Below are 18,738 nucleotides of genomic sequence, written 5' to 3'. Positions count from 1 at the left end.
CAAATATTTCAAGGTCATTCTATTTTGTGTGACGTTCTTTGGGGGCCTCGCTGCTTTTGCCTGGTGGGTAATGAGTCGTGACTAGCGGCTTCACCCTTATCGTATGACCCCTTGGACGGAGTACGAAGTATGATGGCTTTGATTTTCATTATATTGAATCCTTTGTTGGTTCAAAGGGCTGTATTATGCATTACAGACCTCGACAGCGAATGTCTTGTGGTACCACGCGCAGAGCATTGCAAGCGTTCCTTTAAGATATCCAGCAATGTGCCGTTTTTCTAAGACAAAGCTGTGTTTGTTTCTGATCTCTGCTCTTCTGTGATCAGTTAACCGTTAAAGCGACTCCCCGCTACCTAACAAACTGTTGGATGCTGACAAGCACACTGGCGGTGCCTGTGGAATAATCCTGTACCGGTTCCTACTCGCTTATTACTCACCCCATACTTGCTCCATCCGCAACATGATTCGTAGCTATATGATATATATAAAGACGGATACGCACGAACTTGGCGCCAGACACAATGTGCCGATCCCCAGCCACCTTTTCGAATTGAGTCCTCCGATTCCGAGAGGCAGACCGATGCGCTTCATCTCCACGCAGTGGGTCGCCCACTGCGTAGAACATATCCCCGCGTGCCCCGATGCGGCTTCTGCCGTAGGTATGAGCTACGGAGTAGACTGCGTCGCAATTCTCTTAACAGCTTATACTTCCAAGCGAAGCGACGACGCAAGCGCAAAGCAGCGGTACTCGCCTACCGCCAATCTGAAGATGAGGCATCGAAGCACTTGCATGGCTCGTGCCAGAATTCGTGGTCTAGGCTCGGCACCAGATTGATACGCCTTCGGATCAGTGACGTATTCGATGGTAGGGTGTTAAAGACGAGTCACGCATTTGAATACGTGGAGTATGATGCGAAGGCCCGCCAGCCTGCTAGCCAACTAGTCAACGGGGTGTAACGGGGGCCATGCTCCGGCATTGTTTCTTTCATAGTCGAGTCATGAAGAATTACAGCCGAGAACGAACGCAGACGCGTCAAGTACTTTCAGTCATGGCCATTGGTGCTTGGTGCGGGGGATGTGGTACATGCAGTCAGTCTGTGTCCCAAGGCCGGGTCGCGCTCGATTGAACGGGACGACGCGATGGTGGCGCTACTACGTCACGGTCTTGCCTGTTTCCTCAACGCCTTCTTCCGCTGGACCAATCAAGGTTGCGGCAAAACGCCGACCGTTTGGGTCGGCAGAGACGGGGAAAAATCGTGTCCGGAACTCTGCGGGGCCTAGGATAGACAAACTGCGCATTTTGCAATCGGTCATTGTGCATTGTTAATTTGAAATGAGACGAGACATGAATGTTATGGTGAGAAGAATGGCACGATGGTTGCAGGCAGCAGCAAGACATAGGGACGTGTCCTGGCAACAGCAAGCTGGGGTCGAGATACGTTCCATTGCGTGTCCGGATCCCCCATCGTGCCTTACGCTCGGCAAAGATGCCGCTGCCGGGCTGCCCCACGGAACAATCGCTTCGATCTGGAGCTGCAGGTACATATGGGCAAGCAAGCAATGTGTAAATAATACGAGTTTATTGGAGACTGGTGGAGTTGTTTTAAGGAAAGGGCACCACAGCGCCCCTTTCTCGAACCGCTTGCCTCTTTTCATTGGAAATTCTGGGCGGAGATGAAGAGCGTAGATCTTGGCGCGTAGACCTGGAAAGTATACACTGTTTGAGGAACAGGCAACAGAGGAACGACCATGGTGAGAAGTCAGACATGGGGACAGGGCAGGCTGCGCCGCTGATAAAGGTACGCCAGAGCCTTGCGCCAGCTAACTCGTTCCTGATTCTCACTTTTTGAGCGATTTGCTGATGGTTTAGCAGGGTGTGCACGCACCAGAAGGCGGTCCTGTATTTCATCGCGAAAACAAAAGCCGGGGGCGGGTGGTGTTACGTGCAGTTGCAGCGGTAGCCGGGCATGGGGCCTATATTCAAATTGTTAGAGGCGGGCCGACTGACTTTGATAATCAGGCAGCAGGAATCCTCTTCGATTGCTACCCAAAACGGCACACGCAAATTAGGCAATATGGGAAGCCGGGAAGGAAAGGCGAGAAGACGGGGCGGAAGCAGGACGGCAGGGGTCGCACTAAAACCGGACCTGACAGGGGCTCCGACGGAGGTAGCTTTTTGTCTTTTTCCCGGTCCTTTCTCCTGCAAGATGAACTCGGTGCAACCATCGCGACATCCGAGGAGAATGCTCCCAAGGAAACGCAGTAACCAACCGGCGCCCCTCCGAGAGCCAGCATCAACGGTGAGCTATATAGACACAGAGAATGACCAGACTCGCCACGTCACTTTCAGTCAGTTTTCCGGAGCATCCATTCTCCCCGTGTAGGCGCGTTGCAAACCGACGCCCGATTACTGGCGACTTGTTTACACGTCTCGACCCCTAAACCCTGAACCCATGTGGCCATCCCACGTATAACTAACATCCCCAGGACAGAAAACTGCCAAAGAAAAAAAAAAGCTGGAGACGAAACGTGTGAATCCCTGTCCAGCTACGCATTCAATCTAAAGACGAGGATGCGAGCCTAACGGGTAATATGGGGGTTTCGGGCACCGTTATAGCAGCCTGGTTATAGTATAGATATTGGACACGCACGGACAGTGTCGAATTTGAGGAGAAGCAAAAGCATAAATTCAGGACAAGGTTAAAAAAAAAAATTAAAAAAAAAACTCGTATGAAGAGAAGTTTACAAGGGTTTTCTAATCGCTCATATTCCTGGCCTGATGATGCATTGATGAGCACGTTTTTCTTTGTAGGGACTGGGCTTGGCCACTTCTGGTTCACGCCGTATGGGGCTGGACGGCCAACCCAATTGCTCGACTCTGCTGCCCTGCATATCAAGGCTTTTTTATTTTTGTTTTTGTCTTTCCTGTTTTTACACGAGACGGGCAGCCACCGGAAGTGAATACCAGACTTTCCCTCTCACGTCTGCTGTGTAAGGGACTGGTTGGTGATGAAGCGTTCAGCCTCGCAAAGGTATCACAGCCAAAGCCGGTTACGGCCCTTCACATGACTTGATGGAGCAGGCACCCGTTTCAAACAGGGCAACTGGCACATCAACTACTTTTGTAAATGACGTTATTCGTCTACCTCTCGAAACAATAAAGGGAGCATTGCGACCTTGTTTCAACCAGCAAGCTTTGGAATCAAATAAAGCCCGGCCATATCCCAGCTCAACCTGCCACTGATACACCTCTGAAATTAATACGCCCCGCCTGACCACTTATACCCAAATCTCCAGTCAAAGTAAGCCTCGCGTCTCAGCTAGAGGCATCTTGTTATTTTGGTTGCTGTACTATTTATTAACCCTTTGCTTGGTTGTTGCTCGCGCTGCATACCTACCTTGACACCTCTCTCCTTGCCATGAGCTGACAAACGCCGCCCGCTTGCCTGCTGCCCTGTGCAAACGCCTCGCTCTGTACCTGCCGAGTACTAGCGCTAACACCCGCAACGCCTCTGCTCGCAGGTCACCAGCTTGTATCCCCGGCTCCAGTTATTCAACCACCACCAGCTCCTCCACGCCTTTTCTCGCCGCCTCTTTGCATTCCGATCCGCCTAACTTCATCTATTTCTTGTTCTGCTTTCCATCAGAAAAAGACCTATTTCCTTCCTCTTCTTCTTCATTCAGACACCGGAAAATCGGGTACGCTTTGCTTCAAAAGTCCATTTGCATCACCCAACGCCACCTAACAGCTAGGAGCAGTGTCTGATACGTGCCGGTTGTCCTGCCCACCCACGCATCTCACGCCATACTCCCAAACGCGTGCCACCAACAGAAGCTCCTTTTTCTGCCACAGAAGAGACCAAATAGGGCTTGATACCGCTGCAGCAAATTCGACGACACGTTTGGTCCCCTCCAGCTCCAAAGCCACCCCCCTTTCACCCCACCCCGCTACTGCTTCTTCGAGCAAGCTCCTTGCCAGAGCTCCAGCTCAGCTCCAGCTCAGCTCCAGCTACCTGGCTCGACCATTCAAAATCATTACCAGCCCAATTCTAGTGGTTCGCTATTCCTTGCATCTACCTGGCCGATATTACTTGCTAGTTTGTTCTCGCTAGTTGCTGCGCGCCGCTCCGAACCCAAGACCGGGACAGCACGATTGGAGACGGCCCCTGGTTGTGGGTTCCTGTGTCGCTCGACACTTCGAACTCCTCGGTCTGATACGCCAACATATCTCCTGAGAGCGAGGAAAGGGACAAAAGATACAAGCGAGAGACGGCTGGACGTCAAAACTTCTTCCAACCCACCTTTCTAGCGTCGCGCGCTGACTACAACAATCCTGGGTGCCAGCTTTGGCCACACCTCAAGCACGTTTTCCTTACCCACGCACGAAAAAGACATTTTCACATTTCCGCCACCCTGGCCCTTGATCAAGGTCGACGAGCTCCCTGCTCGCAACTGCGGCTTTTCTGCCTCGAGACTGATCCGCGAGGCACTCTCTCCCGAGCGAGTCCGCTAACAGACTTGCATCCTCTCGGCCGACAACCACCGACGACTACCACCACCACGGCACCACCATACCACACCCACATCTGCCCCTCTCACACCGCCCCTCAGCAACGACAGCTCCTGCAGCTGAACATCCTTTTGCTCTATACTGATTGATTCAGATTCTGGAGCACTTTGCGCATTTTCGGCCGACGCCTTTTTGTGATCCGGATCCCGTTCCGTCTCCGCCCTGCCAATCACGTCCACTCGTCATATATTCAGTTTCGGTCGCCGCCACCAGCTGCCCGATCTGCGCACATCCGCCGGTCGCCGCTCATTCTTGGCTCTATCGTCAACACGCTTCTTCTTTGCTTTGCCATCACCCATCACTGCGCCCATAAATTGTCCAAACAAACTCTCAAATTGCCATGGGGCGATTCAATTACTCCACAAAGTATGTGCGCGGGCTCAATCCCTTCATCATCCAGTTCAATCGGAGTCGTGGCTGATCCTTTAGTAGCCGAGAGCTCCATGTTGTGGTTCTCGGAGCTGGTTCGTACCACCCGCCTCTCTTTCACCTTTTTATGGTGTAATTTCGACTAACATCCATGCGCAGGCGGCGTTGGAAAGAGCTGCTTGACTGGTATGAAACTACTAGAGAGCGTCTACGATGAAACATCCGCCTAACACATCCATAGCCCAATTTGTACATAATGAATGGATTGAGAGCTACGACCCTACAATCGAAGATTCCTACCGCACGCAAATACAAGTTGACGTAAGCCGACATTTCCTATCTCTTCTTCCTGCGCTAACCTTTCTACAGGGCCGTCAAGTCGTCTTGGAAATGTGAGAGAGCTACGGTCATCGAAATGCTCTAAAGCTCGTAAGCTGACCTAGATTAGACTTGACACTGCCGGAACCGAGCAGTTTGGTACGCAGTCTTCATCTCGATGTTCGATTCGTAACTAACGGACCACAGTCGCAATGCGTGACTTATATATGAAGACGGGTCAAGGGTTCTTGCTGGTCTTTAGCATCACATCGCCGTCGTCTTTGAGCGAACTTGCGGGTTTGCGAGAGGAGATAATACGCATCAAGGATGATGAGAATATTCCCATGGTAATTGTTGGTAACAAAGCGGACTTGGAAGACAGCCGTGCTGTTCCGCGCGCCAAGGGATTCTCGATATCACAGCGATGGGGTGCGCCATACTACGAAGCAAGCGCCAGAACTCGCAGTATGTCAATGCACATTTCCGTACGAATATCTACTAATACAGATCAGCCAATGTTGATGAAGTATTCATCGATCTCTCCCGACAAATGCTGCGGAAGGATGACGACTATCTCGGCGCTGGTGATGCAGACGATGGTTACAAGTATGACTCTGCCAAAAGCGGGCACAAACGACGCCGCAGGCTGCGTTTCCGCGAACATGGTCACCCGCGGTGCGTGATTCTATGAGAAGTGCCTCTCCGTTGACATTAACGACAGTGATGTCGTCTGACTGTGCAGTGCATATACTTGGCATATCAGTCGAAGAGCGGGTTTCTTTCTCTGAGTGCAGCTATCAAAACCATGGCAATTCGCCTTGATCGAGCAATAGCGAGCGCTGCTACTCGGTTTTGGGGTGTCTAGTACGACGTTGATACGAGAGGATGAGCACGGTAAGCACATATATTACTGGATATCGAAGGAGTGCGATACCTGGACGCTTGTATAAGGACACGCGAGGCGTTTAGGCGTTCAAATATATCCGAGAGGTTTCGTTTCGTCTTGCAGTTTTTCGAACGGGCTCGACCATCTTTATATACCCATCATTGCTCAAGGTTCTGGCCTTGTTATCGACACTTTCTTTTTGTCCAGTCGATTCGGTGAAAAGCAAGAGGTATAGCGGGCCAAGGCGTGACACCCGTTTTTGTATCATGAGTTCTGTATTTAATGCCACGCCCTTTTAATTCACCTGTTTTAGGAAAGCTCATGTTTGCTCATACTCGTGGATCACGTTTCAGGAGCAGCTTACCTGCATGCAGCCTCGGTGAGCCGAACCGTTCTCGGCTGCAGTGAATCTGCATGACGTCGGCGGCACATAGTAATTTCGAACGGCCTGGCATGCAACCACCAATCCACTGAAGGGGCAAAACATACCGCAGGCACAGAGAGTCAAACTCGCTTCCAGAAGCAATAGATATATGGCTTGAGCACCTGTTCTTCTTAAAAACACATACTCAAACATACTATGAAATTACGATAGCATTTATATCATTTTCTCTGTCTTCAATGTTGTAACTGAGACTATCGGCGGTCAGCTTTGCCTCCCGAGGCGCAGATTGGCAGACCAGCCACGAGGAGACGTGCGTGAGAGACGTGCATGAGCCTGCAAGGATTTGGTAGAAGCTGTGCGACTGTCGGGGAACGGCGGAAAAGGGGAGAACGGCGAGGCTCTGCGCACGCACAGCTGAAGGAAAAGGCTGGGCAAGGGAAGGGAGGCGGGGGGGTTGCGCTTGGCAAGGTAAATAGGGCGACCCAGCGGTGTTCCTTTCGGTGCGCAGCGCTCGCAGGACGGGTCACTCGGAAGAGCTGCAAGTCATGGGCGATCCGGGTCATTTGACGCCATGCAGGAGGGCAAAGAAACGGTGAGGGTGTCGCGGATGTACATGCCGGACCGTAGTGGTGGGCGTGGAAGGTGGCGGAGCTGTAGAAGAAGCCACTATGATGTGCTTGAAATAACCGATGGGCGAGTGAAGTTATCTACACATCAGTGGCGCGTGGGAGAGGACATGTGATAGGGGACTTCAGACCGGGCCTCATATATCCGGATCTATCGACCTCTCGCTTCCAAACCAGATATTGAAAACTCCAAATGTGTCATCCCCCCTAAAAGTTCTTCCCCCGTCAATTTATTTTCGCTCCATGTCCTAATCACTTTATGACGAGTCGGAAATTCAGGCCGTTGCCTTGTCTGTGATGACACAGCATAAGACCTGCTGCGGCGCAAACAAGTTTCGGTCCGCCGCCAGGGCAGTACTAATCAGTCCATACTTGATTTCAGTGGCGCAGAGATCCTGAAAGTTGCTTCTGGGTGAAGGTGTCGCCTGCAAGAAAACGCGACACAAACCCAGAATCCGTGGCATGTGTCTGTCTCCGTAGCAAGGGGAAGGCGGACAAGTTGTGTATCGCACCAAGTACGTTTACCGAAAATGATAGCTTGACAACTTACACAGAACGACTAAGGGCTATCGTCTTCCTCAGAAGTAGTCGGACAAAGGTATTCAAATGTCCTGAGCGCGTACCTGCATCGCAGTCTGCCAGCTCAATGTATGCGCCCGCTGATCACAACCATCTGTTCATGGAGGAGACTTCAGGTCATGGCATTTATGCTTCTCTTGGTACCTGCCGCCCATTTTCACTTTTGAGCAGTTCATGTGCGGCCGGTTCGAGACGCCCCAAAGCAGACACTGCTCCTCTGCTGGGTGAGTCGCGTTGCCACGATGGCAATGATACGCGAGCGTTCCTGCTCAGCCGCACCGGGCGTTGAGTTGTATCATAATCCGTCTTTACTAGGCACGGAAAAGTTTCCGAGGCCAGCACTCGAACAGCCTACCGCCCGATGTTGAGTTTGGGCATCGGATACGATGCCTTGAAATCTGGTCAACTTTCGTCTAGCGGATGGCAAGAAGGTTATAGTCGTAGATTTGAAGAGCGCGGATGAACTGGTATTAACCAGGCAGGGGAGGGCGTTGTGACTCGGCGTCGCGGCGCTCTTTGAGAAATGGAAATGGTTTCGACAAGCGAGGCAGTTGAACCTCTTTGACTGATTGTAGTGAACTGTGTTCTGTATATAGATAAAAGGTCCATGTCGCGCTTCGAAGCGAGAGCATTATGCACAGCGATGGAAGCACGTCATGGTGGGATGCGTCCTGCCAGCTGGCAGAGGTTTCGCTGTTTGGTGTGGACGAGTGCCGAGAAGCCACAGCACAGGACAACCACCTTGAGCCAACCCGTCCTGGCCTGGTTGCCTGGTTCCCCTCCACAAACTAGCAAGCATTCCAAATTCAAGACAGCAGCGATTCACTGTCCCAAGATAAACAGTCTCGCCAATCTGCGTCAACAAAGAGGGGCCATCACAAACGGGTAGCGCGGGCGGCGGAAGAGTTCAGAGAACCCGCTTGGTCCATCCTTCTCCGCCTCGAAATGGCCCTCCGTGTCAGCATCATCCTGCATCCCATGCCAAGTCAGGCGTTGTCAAATCGTCCACCTGCAAGTGTGTGCAGGGGAGAGGTGATAATTTGGTGCCGTTTCAGGGGAAAAAAAACTGCCGGCATGGTGGTGGGCCTTGGGGAGGCTTTTTCAATGCATGTCGTTGCGTGCTCGGAACCATGCGGCTGGGTTTTCACAAGGGGGGTTGTAAGACGCAGAACAGAATACGGATGAGAGATGACTCAGGATTGCACATGCTAACAATGAATCCACGGCCCAATGATTGAATGCTACGAGAAGAGTACAGGCGCCAACGCGAAGATGGACGAGACGCAGGGCGGTATGGCATACTACTACAAGCATACGACCGTGAGCGTGCGACAAGAAACCGACCATGAGTCGGCGAAGTATGCACAGGCAACAAGTCGCGGAGTAGGGTCGAATCGGAAATTGCCGTGAAACTTCGATTTGTGGTGACGCAGAGGCGGAATAGCATCAGACGGTAGGCGACAGGTCATGAGCCCCAACGTCGGTTGGGGCAATCTCATTGGCAAACTACTACACTACGGCGGCGTCTCAGGAAGCAGGTAGTTGAAAACGAGAACCGACATGCTGTATGTCCAAGGCTATTTGAATATGGGCGAAGACAGTCACTCTAGACGGCAGTGCGGCTGGCGCAAATATCAGCGTTCAGTGCACCCTTTCTTATCAAGCCGACAGCGAATGGCGACAATGATCCTACGAAGTAACACCAGTTGCTGACCTGGTGCAGATCATAATTCGTATTGGAGCGCCGTTGCGCGGATGCAGGCGAGAGCCTGCCATGAACCCCGCGGTGGGCTGTTTGCAGCAGTGAAGGGCACCACCACAACCTCGTTACCTGCGATACATGCGCCGCCATGCCACACCTCGCGCACGCCTGCCGGCTGCAGTGCGCTGGTTGCGTTAGCGGATCGATCCCCCACAAGCCATGACGCTAAGGTTTCCTCCATTCTTGCCCATCTGGCCCTGCTGGGTAACCAACAAAGCGCGATATTTTGGGGCATGGCGCGGCACGATTTATCTGTCAAGGGAAAGACAAACCGGAGGGGTCAACACAGGGCCAAAGGGAGTACAAACCCTCTGGAAATGCTGGTGGAAGCAAGGGCAACTTGGGAAAAGTGCCAGATAAGGGAGAGAAGAAGAAGACGATAAACAAAAGCACCCCACTGACAAAGAAAAGGGAGAAGAGATTGTTTAAAAGATTGGCACTTGACGATACTACTCCGTACCACAACACCAGATGCTGACACGACTCTACGGGACAGACGCGCAACAACGTGAGCACGCCGCGAAAACACGTCGGCAATGGTATGGATGGCCTCGAAAGAAGAAACGCCATTTGAAAACGCAAGCCTGAGAGAAAATAGCGGGCCGCGAGCGTCACAAGGTCTGCCGCAATTTTAGCATTTGGCCCTACGAAGTACGCTGTCAAGTTGTTCACTGCCCCCTCGACTTTGACTTTTGGACCACCCAATGCGCTCAGCCTCCGATTGGCCGGATTAGAAAAAGCATGGTCTTGATGCGTACACCCTCTGTTGCTAGCCTGTTTCGGCCGCTTTCAAGACGCCCTGTCAATAGATGTACACCCTCGAATTGCAATGTGATTAACCAAGTCCAAAGACAGGCTCGGTGAAGCAGTTTGCGCAGTGGGCAGTGGTTGATTTTGGTATGATATAATGCTTCAATTTTGCGATTTTTTGGACCAGCTGGTGGCTGTATATCAAGAGGAGAGGGACGTGAGATCAGGGATATTTGATTCTATGGCTAAACTCTAACCCTTGCTACTAACGCAGTGTTGGATCCGTGTTGGCAAAGACGACTGATGAATAGCACCTGGATGGACATTGACAAGACAACAATGAGCATACGCGCCTAGCTAATAGTCCGACGAGAGAGGAAGTCACACAGTATTATCAAGGCGTGATTGGCTCGATGTCAAGTGCTACAGCTCTGCAAGGCGGATCATTTTAGCTGCAGACCGAGGCAGTATCGCCTATAATTGGTGACACAAGGCGGGAAGCGAGGAAAATCACGGAGTATATTGGCTCTCTTGTCGGGGCGCGCCTTCGCCTTGCCCTAGGTCACAGCACAAGCTTTTTCATCAGATCTAAAAGAAAGAGAAAAAAAAGACCAGCCACCAAGAAGCTTTGTTGTCGCGCTTATTTAGTGAGGAGAGAGGGTCTCGTATGGCGATGGGCGAGCGATCGAGGGCCGCAAGCGACAGCCATGTGGGAATCGCAATGGACGAAAATCAAAAGCGAGGGCCATGGGTCATCTACTAATGTTAAGTACGGACCCGACGCCCCTGGACTAGCGAGTGGTGTGGGAGATGGAAGATGTGTGGACGCACTTTGGTTGTTTGACAACTAGGACACGCCCTGCCGCTGCGAGCAGGCTCCAGTCCCGACCAGGATAAGCTTCGAATGGGATCCATCGGCTGTTGTGCGCGAGCGAGTGAGAGAGCTGAGAAGCGACGAGGGAAGACAGAAAAGATGGAGCAACAACGAGAAGGTGTGGTGTGGTGGTAGCGCATGTGCCCAGAATCTGGTACCGGGACCGCGGAGGAGGACGGGGTGGGAGGGACGAGGACAGGCCGCCTGCCCGCCGCCTTTGGAGTCATGGAGCCACTTGCGAGAAGATAGGAAGTGAAGAGAAAGGAAGGGTCAGTGGCTGTCAAGCTGGTACCTATTTTTGCGAACAGACGGTCCTTGGTGGTGGCATCCTCTAATCCTCTAATGTGGTTACTCGGACCGGACTGCGCCCACCCACCCCAAGAAGGACCCAAGACCAGACAGACGCAAGACACGAGTACCCGGTGCTGCTTGCATGGAGCCACCAGACTTCAAGTACCCGCTGTCCGACGCCGCCGTCGCCGCCGCCTATGCTCGTCGCCCTGCTGGCTTTCCTGTGGCGCGACTCTTTTGCTCCTGCCATCTCAGCCATCTTGCCGCCATTCATCCTCTCTACCTTCTGCATCCCCAAACAATCATTTTGGCCACCCCGTCGCCGACTAACGTGTTCTTGTTTTTCCTCATTCACATAACTTCCGCATCTGCCATCCCCCTCTCTGCATTCTTTTCGCCATCTCCAGAGCAATTTTCACCCCCCTGCGCCGTTGCCTGCTCATCGCGCTGTGTCCCTTCGCCGACCGTGCATCCTTTCACGCAACTCGCGACAACGTACGCCACCGCTCCAGACGCGATTTCCTCGCCGCCTCGATATTTTCAAATATTGCTACCAGACTCCGGCGCGATCAGCAATATTTTCAGGTCAACCTACGTCTGCCATCAACTCCGCGCGCCACACAAACGCCCCCGCGACCCATCTTATCTTCACGATCCCGTTTGCTCGTCGCAAGTGCATACTCGTCAGGCCTCATCTGCGCAACAACTGTCGCGTCACTAGTTCTATTATATAGTCATTTTGCGCCGCTCAACAAACTCGTTCTTTTATTGCGCTACCCAAGCGACACCGTCTGCGACGTCACCGCCTCGTCGTGACTTTTCCAGCGCCATTTGCGACAGTACCCCTGTACCCGAGCGACGAACCCGCGTCAGCGCAACTGCCCTCTCGATTTACGACTGCATATCGTCGTGCCTCTGTCCTGCAGCAGCATCCCTACTACTTGGGCACCCTTTTTCTGTCCGAGCGCATGTACTTGATCTCCGGGCGATGAACACTGGCCGCAAATTATCGCCAACTCAACCTCCAGTTGGCTCCACTAGCGCGTCCGCAAAACCCTTGCAGTCAAACCGTTCGACTCCCTTTTTGCCATCTTCAGGCGCAGATACCGACTCTATGGCCGCTACCGCCTATCCCAACTCATCACACGCTTTCCGGCCCGCCAACTCGGGCCAAATATCGCGCCCCTTCATCATGAATGGTAAAGGAAAATCCGCCGACCGCGGCGTCACCAACCCCGTCGGCACTCCCTTCTCAAACTCCCCCGCGCCGTCCGTGATCCGCGTCCTACTTCGTCGCCTCCCTCTCAGCTCCTCGGAAGAAACCATTCGACTCATGTTGGTCTGGTCGCAAGAGCTCACCGATATCGAGCTGCTGTCTGCCGAAAAATCGGAAGACGAGGGCTTTCGCTCCGCCCTCCTCCGCTTTAAGACTATGAATGGCGCCATTGAAGCCAAGAACATGCTCGATGGCCGCTCCAACATTTCCAACGATGCCGAAATGATCGTTGAGATCCTCAGCCCCAGCGTCACCAGCGGCCGCCGCCACAACGACGGGCCTCAGAATGGAACAAACGGCCAGATTCCCACCTCGGCTGCGCCTGGTGGTCCCTCTGCCCGCCAGCAGCCCCAGTTTGCAAATCCTTTCCACACCCTCGACAGGATTTCTCCTACTAGCATGTTCCCTGGACGAGAGTTTGTTCCTGGCGAAAATTATCAAGCCATCTTCTACCCACAGTCACCAATCGGACATCACCTCAACGTCTCTGATCGGAGCCACGTTTCGAGCAAGTCTCTCATTACTGGCGACTACAACGATGACGATGATACCAGCAACCTCTTGAAGGATCCTGTTGCGTATGCTCAGAATAACAGCGCCCACGGCAACTCATTCGGCCGGCGCGCCACCGCACCCCAGGTTCCAGTCAGTCACATGGCCAGCCTCAGTCTAAAGACCAGCGCTCCCCCAGGTCCTTCCTCACTGGGGCCGCACCATATGAACTCACTTTCTCCCGTCGGCAACGCGCCTGCTAGTAATGGGCCCAGCATGAATTTTCATTCTACTCCTGGCCCGCACTTTCCGCATCACAACTTTCCTCCCGTGAATCCGGCCGACCAGAACCCGCCGTGTAACACACTTTATGTCGGTAATTTACCCATCGACACGTCCGAGGAGGAGCTCAAGGCTGTGTTTTGCAAGCAGCGCGGCTACAAACGTCTATGTTTCCGCACCAAGCAGAATGGCCCCATGTGCTTTGTCGAGTTTGAAGACATCACCTTTGCGACCAAGGCTCTCCACGACCTCTACGGCACGCCTCTGCACAATAGCACTAAGGGTGGCATTCGTTTGAGCTTCTCCAAGAATCCACTCGGAGTCCGCTCCGGCCAGGTCCCGACCCAGCCGGCGTCTATGCAGATGCCCAATGCCAACGGCATGAGCAGCGGGCCGGCCAATGGCTATAGCGCCAGCGGTCCGCCTCCCGGTCTGTCCGCACCTCCTGGTCTAGGTAGTGGACGATCCCACTTTAGCACCAACAGCGTCGGCGGGAGCAGCAACCAGAGACAGCAATATGTCTTCTCCGGCTTCCCTACAGCCAGTAACAACCCATGGAACACACCCTCCTACTCTAGTGGTGCTGTTGCTGGTGGTTCCAATGGACACTCTCATTCAAATAACTTTATGCCTCACCATATGATGGGCCGTTAGACCTGACCATGCGGCGCACAAATTATACTCACATGATGGCATGTGCAGTCTTCAGTTGAGCATTTACACAGATACTTTTTGTCGCATTGGCATACCACTGGTCCACTTATACCACGGCACTTTGCGACCAGCATGAGAATGATATCCAACTACTTGATTCATTGCTTTTCGAATTCAGCAGCTGAGCAGCATGTACTGAATGCTTAACGCATGTCGGCATCTTGCAAGACACGAACAAATGACCAAAGTTGGACTGTCGGTCCAGCTATTAAAAAAAAAGAAAAAAAAACTCGACGCATGATTTTGGAGCATCTCTTGATTTCAAACTTTATTATACGGATACCGGCATCAGCGCCACGAACGAGCCTCGCCTCTCGAAAGGCGTCCTACCCGCACAAGGCGATGGGCACAACCAGGAGTATAGGACGGTTCAACATGATACAGGCGCATATGGCTTATTTTTCGTACCAATTCGGGGACTCGAGCCTCGGTATACTTGCATACAAAGATGAATGGCCATCTAAACGAAAGGATTGGAGTCTGTGACGCATGACTCGGGCGATTTTGCGCAGCCTTAATTACTACTCTTCTAATTCTGCGGCCGGTTTCGCGAACCCTTGGCAAAACTTTTCTGGGGGTTCTTGTCGTTGCACGACTAGATGAGAAGACGGAGAAGAAGAGGATGATGTTTTGTTTTTCTTGTTATTTTTTCTTTTGATACTTGAGCAGAACAAAATTCGGTTTCCGTTCAGCTGGGGTTCTGATGGCGTCGTTCGGATTCAGGTTATACAAAAAAGGACAATGCGGATTACGGAGCATTGGCAGGGGTTCTAGCATGCGCAATCGTGTTGTCCCTTGAAGAAAACAAGACGCCTTTGGCCGTTGCTTTTTTTTTTTCTTGTTGATGGGTTTTCACATTGAAAATCGGTGTTTGAGGGACAGTCTTTTTCATGTTCAAAGCATTACAAGGTTCTCGGGGACTTTTTTCTTTTTTGGGCAGTGAAGCAGGCACGGCGTTGCCAAGTCTCTTGGTTTGTTTCTCCTCTTTTTTATTTCCCGCTCTTTTTTCATTGAAGGCATTTGCGATCTCTGGAGATCCAACTTTTGTATTCTGGGTGGCTCTGTTGTTGATCCTTGTCACTTTTTCTTCTTTTTGATTCTTTCTTGATTATCGTCGTCTATTATAATTGCCTTTTTTCTTTCCTTTGACTTCTGTTTTATGTGCCCTGTTTGCTTTTTGTTGTTCTTTTCAAATTTCTGATTCCCCCTCATCTCCGCATATCTCGAGATCACCCTTGCATCTGGGCGAGGACTCTTGAGCGCACCGAGTGAGTCGTCTGCAAAGTCGTATGTCTGTCTGTCTGTCTGTTTTGTTTTTGTTTTACTTGTTGATTCATTTCTGATGTGGTACTTGACCTTTAACGGAAGCTCGTGAATTTTCCTCCTTTGACAATTGGCATGAACAGCCTAGCGCAGATTGGTTTAAGGAACAGTGTTTTTTTTGGAGCGATTTTTTTGTATTGGAGATTGGGGCATGGACTCGGGATCTCTGGGTGGTTGCAATGATTTCTTTCGGTGGGGGGGGGCTCTTTTTCTCATTTCTTTTTCGTGTCTTATTACTTTGTCTGTCTCCTAGCTAGTACAAGATACAAGTGTGCGTTTACTCTGGTTCAAATGAAGCTGATGTGTTAGATGACTGTAGCGGAGGGGGGTTGTGTATCATTGCATGAATTTACTTGCATCGACCCAGTCGAGCATTTCTTCAGCCCACGTATCCCATGATTCGTCGGTGCCATGGGCCATGCCGTCGATGAAGGCGTCGGTGTCCTGGACCATGTCGTCGACAGATGAGAGCGGCGGCGCGCTCACCGACTGCTGGGAGCTCCCATCCCAGAACGGAAAATATGCTTCCAGCGAGCCGTCCACCATTGGACATCTCGAACGCGGCAGCAGCACCTGTTGCTGCTGCTGTTGTTGTTGTTCCTGTTGCTGATGTGGCTGTTGCTGCTGTTCCTGTTGTCGTTGCTTCTGCTGCAGTAATTCAAGGCGCCTCTCGTACTTTTCCTTGACAACCGCCAGCACGACTTTACTCGCCGACACAATGTCTGCTCTCTTGGCCGCCGTCGCCAAATCCGTCGGCGCCTCTTTGGTCATGAAATTCAAAAATTCGGCAAATTTCAGCTGATCTCTGACCCAGGCGCTGTCCAGTCCCGGACCAGGGCAGCAGCCGCATTCGCAGCGCGCCGTCGGGTCGTGCGGCAGCGGAAACGAGACGCGCATGGAGACGACGACGGCGAGCACCAAATGGCCCCAGTCGCCGTTGGAGAAGCAGGCGAGCTCCGTGGAGGGGAGGCTGCGGATCAGGGCGAGGAACTGAGCGACGTAGCCGACGCAGGCGGTGAGGCGGACAGAGGAAAGTTGGAAAGGGTTGGTTGAGCAGGATGTTATTGGCTGTGGAGGGATGGCGGTGGGCATACCGAGGATGGAACCCCCGAGGAGAAAGAATTCGGTAAAGAGGAGTTGGAGCCGAATAGGTACTGGTTTCTCTTTGATTAGTAGTGTTGTAGTAGTGCCGAGAAGAGGAAGGGGGGGAGGGGTTGGTACAGGCGTTGGAGACGGCGGGTGGCAGACTGGCCTGCTGCTCCCGAAACTGCGCCTCTAGACCGCGAAACAAGAGTGCGCTACTGTTGCTGCTGCTGTTATGATCGGACCCGCCGGCGGCGTCACGGACAGCGCCCCAAGCATCCCGGACGGTGCACCCGAGACGCGCGAGCCAGGCGAGTACGGCGTCGCCCGGGCACTCGGCGTGCTGGATGAGAAGCTCACAGCAGTGCTCGGTCCAGGCGGTAAAGGGCACGGGGCCCCTCCGGTTGCGGTGGGCTTGCCAGGTGACTGAGAAGCTGCGTCGATGGTGAGCATGACAGGGAGATGCAGTATGAGATGGGGCCGGGGGGGTCGCGCACGAGGAAGAGAGGTAGTGCTGCGCAACGTAGGCACGGATCGAGTCGAGTCGCTCAGGCGTCATGGGAGAAGAGGAGGGAAAGTGGCCAGAGCTGACGTCGAGCTCAAGATCGTGGACGAGGTCGGCGGCCATGCGCGTGTACTGAAAGACTTGCTTCACGCGCGGCCGGAGATGGAAAGGGTACCTGCGGCTCGACGAGTTAGCTTGGGCTCACCTCACCCCGATTCACCACGGACCCGGCCGGCCCTTCCTTCTTGGACAAAGGTAACAACGCACCAGAGACAGTAGATCAAGATGCCCTGCAGCAGCTCGACGCTGCGCTCGCCGCCGGCCACGAGCTTCAGGGCAAAGACTCTCCGAAACTCGTCGTCGTAGAGGCTGTGACCCTGGAGCGACCGCGCACCGGCGGCCGCGGCAAGGATGGCGAGCAGCACAAAGGGCCGCGTGCGGGCGAGGTCTCGCACGGTGACGTCGGCGGGTAGGAGGATGACTGGGCAGTACGTCAGCATGCCGCGGAAAAATTCGAGCAGCGAGGCGGCAGAGGCGAGGTTGAAGCGCGGGCGCGTGTTGGAGGCGGTCGTGTTGGTCGTGTTGTTGGTGTTGGTGGTGGTGGAGGAGGCGGCGGATGGGCTGGAGGCCGAGCAGGAGGATTCGGAGAGGCTGCCGGCGGACCAGGGGAGGAGGGATGGAATGTTGGCAGAAGCGGGAAAGAAGTTGTCGAGGTAGTTTGAATGCGAGTGGCGCAGAGATTCGGCCGAGGAGGTGGCGGCGGCGGCGGCAGAGGCGGTTTCAAAGGGCTGAGAGAGGGGAATGTCGATGGTGAATGTGCCGCTGGGCTTGGGCGGCGGCGGGAGATGATTGCCGGGAGCTCTATTTTTTTTTGTTCAAGTCAGCGCTACAAGTTTCTTTTTTGTGTTTCCTGTACACGGGGGGTTAAGAAGAAGGGAGAGATTATACGGACAGCATGGAGCGGTTGGGGCGTCGACGCCGGGGTCCTGTCCGGGAGACGCATTCTTTTTTGGAGATGAGGCATCTAAGAAGAAAAAGTCATGCGGTTAGTTTTGAATGGGGGGAAAGCAACAGGTGGAAAACAAAAGGGGTAGTAATTAAGACTTGTTGGAGGGGGAAATAAGGCTTACTTTTGACAGACGCCGGGTTCGTCGCTCGGAAGGCAGCGAATCTTGTCTACGCGACAGGCTTCGCAGGCCGTGGGGGTGCGCTTCCGGCCCGCCGCGCCGGCGGTGGTGGCGGTGTCTTTAGCCGATACGGGGCAGGACATGGATGCGCGAGGCGGGGAAGGCCGGGGGGGGTGAGAAGAAGAACGGGATGTGACAGCCAAAAAAGCAATAGATGGTATTTGACGGTAAAAATCAGGCCGTTTAGGTAGGTGTCTTACAAGGGGGCTTGATATTACAGGTAGTGGGATGAATGGAGGGGAGGGATGGATGGATGAAAGGAAAGTTCGATGCAGGAGCCGAGTTATCGAAAAAAAAAGAGGGTCGGCTGCAAGTTCCGGAGTGCTTCGGATGTTGTGAGAAGTTTAAAAAAAAAAACGTCGCCGCTGGATCGGAAATGGGTCGGCTTTTAGATACGGGATGGCTTGCTGTATGAAGTTTCTGATTCTGTGATTCCTTTTTCTACCGTCTCTCTTTCATTTTTTTT

At 53.0% G+C, this 18,738-nt stretch overlaps 3 protein-coding genes across 3 annotated transcripts; 2 read left to right on the top strand and 1 right to left on the bottom strand.

The window, feature by feature from the left end:
• Nucleotides 1–4,910: 4,910 nt before the first annotated feature.
• Nucleotides 4,911–5,991, top strand: BBA_02406 (Ras small GTPase, Ras type; the record flags this gene model as incomplete). The annotated part of the gene is made up of 9 exons (XM_008597503.1): nucleotides 4,911–4,936; nucleotides 5,000–5,034; nucleotides 5,099–5,125; nucleotides 5,181–5,260; nucleotides 5,309–5,331; nucleotides 5,388–5,416; nucleotides 5,465–5,722; nucleotides 5,770–5,932; nucleotides 5,979–5,991. The coding sequence occupies 9 exons, from the start codon at nucleotides 4,911–4,913 to the stop codon at nucleotides 5,989–5,991; spliced, it is 654 nt and encodes a 217-aa protein (XP_008595725.1).
• Nucleotides 5,992–10,952: 4,961 nt separating this feature from the next.
• On the top strand, nucleotides 10,953–14,114 carry BBA_02405 (RNA recognition domain-containing protein; the record flags this gene model as incomplete). Its single annotated transcript, XM_008597502.1, has 4 exons — nucleotides 10,953–11,046; nucleotides 11,097–11,242; nucleotides 11,502–12,093; nucleotides 12,145–14,114. 4 exons carry the CDS (start codon nucleotides 10,953–10,955, stop codon nucleotides 14,112–14,114), a joined length of 2,802 nt encoding a protein of 933 aa, XP_008595724.1.
• Nucleotides 14,115–15,774: 1,660 nt separating this feature from the next.
• Nucleotides 15,775–18,355, bottom strand: BBA_02404 (Putative Zn(II)2Cys6 transcription factor; the record flags this gene model as incomplete). The annotated part of the gene is made up of 6 exons (XM_008597501.1): nucleotides 15,775–15,794; nucleotides 15,851–16,651; nucleotides 16,719–17,014; nucleotides 17,078–17,260; nucleotides 17,353–17,946; nucleotides 18,216–18,355. 6 exons carry the CDS (start codon nucleotides 18,353–18,355, stop codon nucleotides 15,775–15,777), a joined length of 2,034 nt encoding a protein of 677 aa, XP_008595723.1.
• Nucleotides 18,356–18,738: the final 383 nt, after the last annotated feature.

Source organism: Beauveria bassiana (assembly GCF_000280675.1).
Source record: "Beauveria bassiana ARSEF 2860 unplaced genomic scaffold BBA_S00005, whole genome shotgun sequence".
Classification (NCBI taxonomy): domain Eukaryota; kingdom Fungi; phylum Ascomycota; class Sordariomycetes; order Hypocreales; family Cordycipitaceae; genus Beauveria; species Beauveria bassiana.
Note: the sequence above shows the minus strand (reverse complement) of the source record. Positions and strands in the feature narration are given on the sequence as shown.